At 34.7% G+C, this 11,016-nt stretch overlaps 1 protein-coding gene and 1 long non-coding RNA gene across 5 annotated transcripts; both read right to left on the bottom strand.

Moving 5' to 3' along the window:
• Positions 1-701: 701 nt before the first annotated feature.
• Positions 702-3,963, bottom strand: LOC114254424. Its single transcript, XR_003625784.2, has 2 exons — positions 2,482-3,963; positions 702-1,973 (listed from the first exon to the last, which is right to left on the bottom strand). It is a non-coding gene; the product is annotated as an uncharacterized LOC114254424 (long non-coding RNA).
• Positions 3,964-7,503: 3,540 nt separating this feature from the next.
• On the bottom strand, positions 7,504-10,594 carry LOC105834140 (lipid storage droplets surface-binding protein 2). Of its 4 annotated transcripts, XM_012676405.3 has the most exons (5): positions 10,447-10,594; positions 10,208-10,383; positions 8,976-9,350; positions 8,603-8,888; positions 7,504-8,267 (listed from the first exon to the last, which is right to left on the bottom strand). In XM_012676405.3, the coding sequence occupies exons 3-5, from the start codon at positions 9,276-9,278 to the stop codon at positions 8,017-8,019; spliced, it is 840 nt and encodes a 279-aa protein (XP_012531859.1). In that variant the 5' UTR covers positions 9,279-9,350; positions 10,208-10,383; positions 10,447-10,594; the 3' UTR covers positions 7,504-8,016. The 4 variants fall into 4 exon arrangements, with proteins under 4 accessions (XP_012531859.1, XP_012531860.1, XP_012531858.1 ...); XM_012676406.3 differs by having other exon boundaries at positions 10,119-10,554; XM_012676404.3 differs by having other exon boundaries at positions 10,208-10,553.
• Between the last annotated feature and the right edge of the window lie 422 nt (positions 10,595-11,016).

Genomic DNA, 11,016 nt, shown 5'->3' with positions numbered 1-11,016 from the left:
GTTTTCTCGGCCAGTAAACCCTTTTTGCCCGACTGATACAAAGTTAAACATAATTACGAAGTCTAAAGAGAAGTAGCAAATTCTAAGTAAACAAGAGGACAACATTCCAAATAAGATATTGAAATAAAGAGAAGAGTAGCGGCGGCGAAATGATCTTGAAACCGACGAAAGTTTTCCACTTTTGTGCCTCGCGAATATGTTGCGTCGCGCATTAATCACGAAATGAAATGGGTGGGAAGGGTATGAAATCAACGTGACCATAAGCCCAAATCCATGGAAAAAAATATATAAAATTTCGTCGACGCGGCGAATGTCACGGCACAGAGTATCGCCGTCGACGTCAACGTTGCGCACACGTGGAAACGGGCCACGACGAATATTTGAATAAATAAATATTAAATAGTAGAGGGGAGTATAGGGGAACGGCGGAGTGCGTAACAGAGGGTTGAGAGACGTCTATCGATCCTCACAATTTGTCGCGGTGAAAGTACGCGTAGAGCGTCGTCAGGATGCAGAAACGAGATATACATAAAAGACGAGAATTACTTTCGTAGAGGATTAAAAGTACTTTTGCTAGACTCGTTGAGAATCGTGAGAAAAGTGTAATTAATTGAGTGCTACTATAAATAGAAGAACCGAGTTTTTTTTTCACTTTGTCATTAATCAAACCTTAATTATAACAAAGGGAAAACAAACGAAAGTTTTTTTCCTATATATTTTTTCATATATATTTGCTTCATTTATTCCAAATTGCAATTTTTCGTAGGACACAACGAGCCGCCATGCCTAAAGTTTTTAATCAACGATTTAATCAGCATGCATTTATCGGGCATGTCGTCCTTTCTTTTTGTTATCATAAATAAACGTTAACGACGTTTGTTTCCTAGCGCTCGTATTCCTCCCGAAATTCAAATTGGAACAGCTGCTATTTCACTTCCAGTGCATTAACTGTGCGCTGTTCGGAGACGAGTTGACGGCGAAGCTTTTACGCTGGACATTTTGCATGATTTTACGTGTCGGCGGATTCTCCACGTAATAACCGCAAGCTTGCGCAAATTTTAATTACACATTCATAGCGGGATTAAACTATGTTCCCCTTCCCTCTTTTCCTCAAAAAACCTCGGAGAAAGCGAGTGAATCGCGAATGAATAGATTGCTGTCATAACTCGTAATGTTGTTGCGTCAGGGAGACACATATTGTGCATCGAATGTTACATATTTGCAGGCTAACGTATTGATTGTAATTAATTACTTGTCAATGTTTATAGTATTTCAAATGTTTTGTATCACCCCGAATCATTTTCCAGTCATTCAATAGAAATATTACGAGCTGCATTAATTGCTAATAATTAATAATAACGCATACATGCAACAGGAAACGTAATTACATTAATTGCTAACGTGGAAGTTGTATAATGTGTAACAGAAATAGATAAATTAGATTTTTTATATTAAAGCTAGACCAAAATTAAATCTATCTCCGTAAATGTGCGATATTTATTAGTGGAAAACTATAATGGTATTAACCTTTAAATTAAGTTTATTTTAGTTAAGAAAAAAATATTCCTTCTTCTTTTTTTCGCTTCTTTGTTATACACAAGTGCATGTTTCAAAGAAAAATTACTTAACGCTAGCTATTTGAGGTGTGACGCTGTATCAATTTTGCAGCATTTTTTATATAGTTTCATTATAATTGTTATTGTAACATGTACTCTACAATTTAAATAGTGTGTCCAATAAAATGATTGATAGTATTACAATGCAAAAGCGCGAGCTATACGCAGACATATGTAATCCGTGCTGGTTTTCTTCGACGTTATCGAATTCGCATTATTGCGTTTGTGAAAAACGCGTCGGAGATATTACCGGATCTGCAGTAAAAGCACGATAGGATATCGATTCTGACTCCTAGTGACTCGGCCATTGCATCCAGTATTGATCACTCGGGAATAAACATAGTACGCGCGTCGGCACTGGAAAATAGCATATTCATAAGTATGGCAGTACACAACCGGCGCGCGGCGTCTTTGAGCATATAAAGAGATGGAAAAATATAGTAGGCGAAGTATGGAGTATAATTGCCGGCGATAACTCTCTGTCATGCAGTATAATACAATTTTACAATATGTATTCACATATAAAAATGTAGGAAAAATATTCCTCGCGTCGTATGAAAGTAACATATACACAAAGCAGTGTAAAAAAAGCAAAAGAAAATGTTCTTCCGTAATATTGGCGAAATAAAGAAATATTATAAAAATATTCCATTTCCTTCTCAGACACGTATAAGCGTTTTTAAATTTGTTTCTATTATTATAAAAAAAATATTAATATTATGCATGTAACAATGTACAACATTTCGGAACAAGGCGGATCAATCGGAACAGCAGTGGTTGAAATACACGTAATCACGGTGAAGTACTTTGCGCACGTTTTCTACAGATTGTCGATGTCCGTTGAAGATATACAAGCGTTTCTTACTTTTCAGGTGCGGCGAAGGCTTGCGGTTCATTAAAAGTTCCGGCGATGCGAAAAATTCTCATCTATTAAAATTTCACTGGCGCTTCTGAGCAAGCCAAGGCGGCTAAGAGGACAGTTTGCGTAGGAGCCGCTCCGCACAACGTCGTTCGTTTATCGCTGCTCAGCTTTTTCTTTAAATACGACTATTTACTGTGAGCTTCGCGGTTTCGCGCTGAAACCAATTTCTCCGTCCGACCGTTGGACCCTGTCCAAGAAACTGTACCCGACGCTTTTTGACGCGGTCGTCGGTTGCGCCGCGGCGCAAAAAGGAGACCGTCTGAGTGAGAGCTCGACGAAATACTCGCGTTACGTGCTTACGGTAGGGTCGGGGATCGGGATAAAGGACGCCACAGGTTGGAAATTGCAAAAACTTTTTTTATTACATCGCGCGGCACGTGCGACAAATAATACTGCCGCGGCGGACGCCGGCGCAGTTGCGGCAATAGAGAAGGAAGAATCGCATGGCGAAACTGAAAGAATCCAGTGAAAGATTAGCTAATACCTCACTTTATTAGACGAAGTGAACTACGATCGCGCGAAGGGAGTGGACTTACTTTTTCATCTGATACACGAGACGCGCTTGAAAGGTTGCTCAAAGCGCGTAATATCTTCCCGGGCGACATATTTCTAAATTGACGTCCTCGACTCAAACAAATATACGAACCACGCACGGAAAATAAATATTTCTCGTACAAAAATCAATTTCGTCTCGCTTAAGAAGATCCATCAGCGTTCTGTTTATCCGGCATGCACGCGCATCCGTATACCGGGGGGTATATATAGGCTATACAGGTATACGCAACATACAGTATATCTCGTGATGTACAAGCCGTACATAACGCGGCGCGATACGACCGCCGACTACCGTGGTATACGGCGGAAGAAGGCATCGACCTGCGGCTTTTATGAAGATAACATCTCTGCTTATGAAGCATAGCTTATCTACCGCCCCGCCATAGATCTTTCAGCGGGTACGGAAGCCCTCCTTGCTGCCTGTGCAACCAACCACCAGCCGGGCCAGAGAGAGAGAGAGAGAGAGAGAGAGAGAGAGAGAGAGAGAGAGAGAGAGAGAGAGAGAGAGAGAGAAAGAGAGGGCCGCCTTCCATAATCCATTATAGTTTCTAAAACGGCCCGCAGCCACCGGGAACGCGCCGTATCACGAGGCAAGAAGCTGTTTACGAGGCCGCGACGCGGCCATCGAAAATTCGCGAACACGTGCGATCCGCAACCCACGCGCATCTTTGCCAGGGATGTACTAATGATTTACTTGTATGCGAAAACCGCTACTTGTTCTCGATGTTTTTCAGCGTCGATTCGTTCATTGAACCGTGGACCATGCACGCCTGAGTGTCTGCGACAAATAATTGGATTGTTTTGTGCTTCTCTGCCTTTACTTTGCGACGTCATATATTTTAAAGCACGCCAGGATAAAGAAGAACTGTAAAAAGAAATAGAATATTTCTCATTTCTATTGTTATAATGTAAATCTACATTTTTTTAAGTGTCAAGATTATCATACATTATTTTTACATTAATTTTAATTATTGTATAATTTGAAATTTAATTGTGCTACTAGCTTAAATAATAAAAATATCGAATATATTAATATTTGTAACCAGCATATCAAAGAATTTTTATTGCATTTTACATACATTGAAAATGCCTTAAAAGTTTTGTAGAATTGTTTGAAGTCTTGCGGGTATTGATCCCTAGGGAGGAATTAAAAAAGAAATTCTTAGCAGTAACACACTTTGAAACTTGTGTAAAGTATCGATGGCGTTAAAGTCTTGACACATCTTGAAAGTCTTCAAACTTTATGAAGGTCTAAGAATTTATAGCTACATGAGCACAGTAGCGCACATTCAGAAGATCTCATGTGAACAAAAGGACTTAAAAATCAATAATTTTCAAACTATTGAAGATATTGAAAAGCGCAAGAATAGTATAAAATTTTTAAAGTCTTAAAAAGTTTCTACAGTTGTTAATTTTAAAATTCATTAAAAATATTCTTCTATTTAGAAACTTTTTAATAATACAATATATTGAAAAAATAGGTACTTTTTTCCCTATTCATTTATAAACTTTTCTTGTTATGTGTTTATATCTGTTCTTTATTAGAACATCATGAATTAAAAATAAAGCCGATAAAATTTTTATCTGTCTGTATTCATTTTAATTTGTGATAAATTTCAAATAATTGAAAATTTTTTTAATATTTAACAAGTTGGAAATTTGAGAGCCTCTGCTTTATGGTTCAAGACCTTATTTCCAATTTCTTGAAGTAGCCTTCGCATATACTACAACTCAGTGTGTAACGCGTACGTAAGCATCGCGGCTTCAACATTAAATGGTCATTTCTTTCTCTTTTCGCAGCGCTACACCCATCAAACCGCATTCCTCGAGAAAGTTGCAGCGCGCATCGCATGCATCCAAGCAGTAGTACGTCAGGATTATCTGCGAGCACGTTAATGAAAAGACGTCCGTCCGTTCGCAAATGTACAGACTGTGATGAGGCCAGCAGGAAGGATGACGTTTTAAGAGGCATAGAGAAACGCGCGTTGACTCCCGATGATTAATGTGACGTTATATTGTCCGTTACATATGCCTAAACCACGGACACGCCAGTACTTCACGTTTTACATGACGTCATAAAGAATAAACTTAAATGAGTAAGTGACGAGCAAGCAGATGCATCTGGCATAAATACCTGTCAGATGTACTTTATATGAATGTTGCCTCTTAGAATGCTATCTGCGAGAAGAATAGAAAGTACTGGTATTTTTATCAAGTTTGTATTTAAATAAACCTTCGAACATTTTATTTTATTTCAGTTATTTGCAAATAATGAATCAATAATCGCTCAGTACAGACAGCTTGAAAGTAATACTTGAAAATTTATTGTTACATAAAAGAATAAGAGAAAAGAGTGAAAAACTGAGAAGTACATTAATTTCGATCAACCAAGACATACATAATTAAAAAAATTCTTCGTGGCTTTCATTGCTTTTCTGCCGAGATATAAAGTAATCTTTCATTCTTGAAAAATGTTCGTGGCAGCTCCGTGCTAATCTCGACTTGATCATATTCTTCCGAGACTTGCAACGAAATTAAACAGCTACGAGGATACCATAATGAAGACGGCAGAAGTGCCGCTTTCGTATCGCTTGCGATTTCATGCACGCGTCTTACATCTTGCATCTCCTCTCGCACTACGAGTTTGCCGAATGTTCCGCGCGTATACGATACCATCGCATCACTTTATCCCGGTTTTCCGCGGCTCACGGGACGGGACGTGATAAATGCACTGACACCAGAAAAATACACTCCCGTTTTCTTCGCTCAGTGCCTCGGCAGCCCCTTATCTCGCGGCTCCGAGACCGGCTCTCTGAGAAATAGCTTGTTTAAAAAAAGAGCGACCGCGAACGGATTTTTACATCGATTGTTTACGTCTATTTCGCCTTAATCTTAACATTAACTACACATGATGACGTTAAACTCAAGCAGGACTAATACGCGATAAGTGCGAACAGAGGGTAAACGAGTGAGTATATCTCAATAACGGCATGGTGTGCCTTTAATGTACATTTTTATAGCAATTATTTATACAAATGCATTAGTAAGTACAGAGAATGGAAACAATTGCATATTGGCGTATCATTTATTTTAAGTCACTTTTATCGCTTCGTTATAAATAGAGTGCGGAAATTCGTGAAGTTTCACGATAAACTTTTCCAAATTATATCGTGGTGGTTATTTCTGCGTGTATCATTCATTAAATTAAGCAGAATTGCATCCATTTTTTCACACAATTAACATTATCCTGCAAGAAACAATTACCTAACTCAAAACAACATACATTTTTTAAATAAAAATATCTATGTTGAGATATATATGAAACTTTATTCGTTCTGAAACTTCACGAATTTTTGCACTCTAATTACTAATCAACTTCTTCAATATAACATATCATATATTCTTCTGTTATATAATTGTTTCAAATATTACAAGTGTGCAAAATCTTATATTTATAACTTGCTTAATTTATTCACATTTATCTTATCCAAGTCAGAATGATATGATATAAAATGAGAATAAATTATTCATTCTTTTCATCACAGTCGTTACAGTTAAAATCTTCATTTTCACAACATGCTTTAACATTCATAATTATTCATAGACACATTTATTATTGCACTAATATCTAGAACTACACATAAAACACTATTTTCTATTCAGGATCAATTTTGCTCAAGGGTAACATCACATTTTGTTAAATAGATCATTTGCGTAAAAAAGAAGACAAACCTTACATACAAATCAATATATAAAAAAAAACACAATAAAAAGATGATATTATTAAGCGTTTATGTCATGTGCGAGTACCACGCTTTTCGAGTACATATGCCTGTCACATGATAACAGGGTATGAAAAACGCAGCTATCTATAAAAACACGGACAAATCTTTCAGAAAAATATCGTGCTACGTTCTCAAAACAAGAACAACGATAATCGCTTTGATGATTCGTCCTCGCAAATATACAGTCTAACAATCCGATCAGGACACATTAGAAACATTATTAACTAGATTAAAAATCTGAACGTGTTTAACACATGGTTAAATGTATACAAAGATAAATGCTCGAACAGGGATATTTTTCTTTTCATTTTTAGCCTATTTAAAATACGATAAAATAAAAACAATTATAAATATATAGGATATAAATATACATAATGTATACAATATTGCAATTGCTTTCTATTTGATATTAAATATATTAAAATTTTAATTAATATGTTAAATTATAATTTAATTTAAATACAGCTTAAATTAAAATGCTATTTTTAGTAAATAATTTCTTGTAAAATAATATATTATTCCTTTATTTGTTTTATTTGTTTTATGTACTTGTTTCTATAATTTTTTGATTTTAAAATTTTTATAATTCAAAATAATTATAAAATTTAAATCTTTAATTCTTTAATTTTTTTGATAAAACATTAATATTTAGTTTATTAAGTTTCAATTAAAATTAAAACGTTATATATATATACATACACACACACTGTGTATGTATAAAAATTTTAATATTTACGATTAAAAGAAAGCTTTGAAACATCCTGTATATTTATAAAGGAGATTATCTCTATAAAGTTAATACACATAGAGAGTGGAGATTTTCTTCTTAAAAATAATTGAATTACTATGTGTGTTCTTAACAAATAACAGTTAAGAGATTATTTAAAAAGTCAGAAATGTGCAAGTCTCTTGAGAACGTCGCCATATATCATAGCTGAGTACTGCTTCTTCTTTTTAATTTCATTTTGAACCGTAAAATTAGAAATTATTCCATGGATAGTCACATGTTTCACGACGTTCGTATTAAGTAAAATTAGCAGTTTGCAAGTAAAATATACTCGTTTTAGGAATAATTTCCATGTAAAAGTGATAAAAATAGTTTGATTTCTTAAATGTTATTGCATCTGATTAGAACGGACTAGAGCGTGTCTCTAGACGAAAAAAGGCAGTCACTGAATAATTTAAAAATAAAACTCATTACCGTTTCCAAAAACTTGATCGCCTGGATAACCACAAGCGCATGTAACACCAAAATAAGTATTTCTATCTTATACATATGTTGCAACCTCTCCATTAATGCGTAGTAAATACGTCTATACGCTCGAGTACTGAATTCGCTCAGTCTTTCCATAGTATGATGCAGTTTGACGTGTTCACTACATAATCGCTCTAAAAATATAAATTTATTTTTATTAGCTATTTTAGAAAATATATTTATTAAATGTAGGAAAATGCTTAGTTAATTATAATAATTTTATTGTTTAGCTTTCTTTATACTATGTAAAATTAATTGTGTTTGGTGTAAGTTTCAGTTTGTTTTTTTAAGAAAAAGTACGTTATTTAATTATTATTTATTTTGTATATGCCACAACTTAAAAAAAAATTTTTATATATCCTATTTTAAATATATAAATGGAAAAAGATGCTTGAACATATTTTATCTTTTATGTTAAATACAAATAAAGATATATATATATATATATATATATATATATATACATTACCTGTATCATCATGAGTTTCTTCCTCTGGTGGAGGTAAATATTTGTCTAGCATAACTTCAGCAAAATCAGTAGTATTGTCAACAGTCTTTAAAATATTGATACCCGTTTCAGTTGACATGACCTTGTCGGCTTGTTGCCAACTATAGATACGTAAGTAATGAACCTTGTAATACGTGAGTAAAGTCATAACCCTTACTCTCTGCTTGGTTTCTTGTTTTAAATCAGTAAAAGTTTTCACTGCAGGACGGAGACGTTCAGATACTATAGATTTAGTGCGATTTAATATCTAAAAAAAAAATATATATATATTTCAATATAAATATAAATTCAAATAATCAAAGATTTATATTGTAAACAGAAAAATATATATTACCTGTTTAGGTTCTTCTTTAATTATTGGTAGATTTACTTCTACAAAATCAATGCCCTGGCACAGTGTTTTATCCAACGTATAAATTGGTTTCTCCATCAATCGAGCGACCGGCATGGACTTCTCGATCATCGTATTCACCACACTTTCAACGGTGTCAAAAGCCCAATTTACAAATGTGTTTGTGCCTTTAACCCGTTCATATACCTCTGTAGACTTATCCCACAAGTAATTCACGCTGGGTATTTTACGTGCGCGATTGACAGCTTGAATTCGATAACACTGATCTGAAAGTTCCATATCCATGTCTGTGATTAAATCGAGGTCTCTTTCTCATGGATAAGACAAATAACCTCTTACTTCCTGTGACTGCACAATCTGTTAGAAAAAGATGTTAAAGTAATTTTAGTAATAATTAAGTTTTTGGTTTAAAAGTAATTTTATTTAATAAATACACAATAAGACCGTTGTTGTGTAAAACTAGCTATAAATTAAATTAAATATTTCTCTTTACTTAAAAAAATATATGAGAAAAATCTAAGAGCGCACATTATGAATTTCATGAAAGTATAAATTGTTTACATAATGTGTTGACAATAATAAAGTAATTATACAAGCTTTTATACAAAGCTAAGAATATTAAATTAATAGAAAAATTCCATTCAATACCAAATCTGTTGCAGACTAAAATAGGCAATCTTAACTTTATCTTTATGTACAAAGTGTACATTTACATAGAATTTGTTTATATAGAATACACAAATAAAGAAACAATCAATAGTAAAGAACATAGAATTGTCCTTAACTCCGATATTCACCAATCAATAAAACATTCCATTAGCATTGCATCATGTGTTTTTATTACTACTATACTTTTATTACTAAACACACGACTCAATAATAAATATCAATTCAAATAATAAATACCAACTTCATTAGGGCATTCTGCCTATACATGAATTGCAATTCAAGCGAGATATGCGCGGCGCTCGCGAAAAAGAAAAAGTACGTTTAAACACAATGAACGAGATCTAATATCATTGGAATACAAAGCGAGCACCATAAGAATGCGCACGGCTTTACTACGTCTCATTGTTCACACTCCCGATCGATGGAAATGTGCATCGAGTTGCAGTACATACGTACGCGCTTCAAGATCAATGCCAAGGCCGTGAATTGACAGGTGGTCCGATTGATGTGACACGATAAAGCAAAATCAATCATTTAACACTTACTCGACGCAATCGTTGCGACTGGACGCCAACTTCCCTTCAGCTACCCTACGGCTTTGTATTTCTCCCTCTCTGTTACTCTCTCTTTCTTTTATTCTTTTCTCTCTGTTTCTCTCTTCTCCCGCTATCTCTCTCTTCAAGCACCGTAGCGGTTGTACCTTGATCCCTGACTCATTTCACTACGAAATTTGTTTACTCAGACGGGCGATTGCAAGTTCATTTATTTATATATGTTTACGTACTGCCAGCGAGGTTGCTCCGTTGGCTGTAATTTTTCATCATATTCAGCAGAAATAATTGTCTGTCAGATTACGTCGCTACTGTCAAATGCTCGATACAGTGTTGCCAACTTCTGAAAAAATAATCCGCTAAATTCGATTTAAAATACCGCTAGAAAATCGCCAGATATATATCAGAGAGGAACCCCTGAGAGCAGTCATCGTGTCAGAGGTGTTTTCATCCATCAGCGCCTCTATGTGCACAAAATGTGCACATTGAACTATGTAGGCAAATATCTATGAATCCCGTAGGTAATGTGTATGACTTTTTGGGTCTCTTCTATGCTATGTCCACGTTTATTTGATTTTGTTTCATGCTATAACCGTAAATTTTACAATTATATGCATTCATATTTTAAATCTGTTTTATGCAAATGTGCAATACTGACACTGTACAGATATAGCAAGGAACAGAACCAATATTTTATCTCGCATCACGTTTATCACATATCATTTTATTCCACATATACATGATAAAAATTCACTCACTGATTGCTGTCGCTGCTCCTGCTGCTGTTGCTACTGCTACATTCC

Source organism: Monomorium pharaonis, chromosome 6 (assembly GCF_013373865.1).
Source record: "Monomorium pharaonis isolate MP-MQ-018 chromosome 6, ASM1337386v2, whole genome shotgun sequence".
Lineage (NCBI taxonomy): Eukaryota > Metazoa > Arthropoda > Insecta > Hymenoptera > Formicidae > Monomorium > Monomorium pharaonis.
This window is presented reverse-complemented; position numbering and strand designations above follow the sequence as displayed.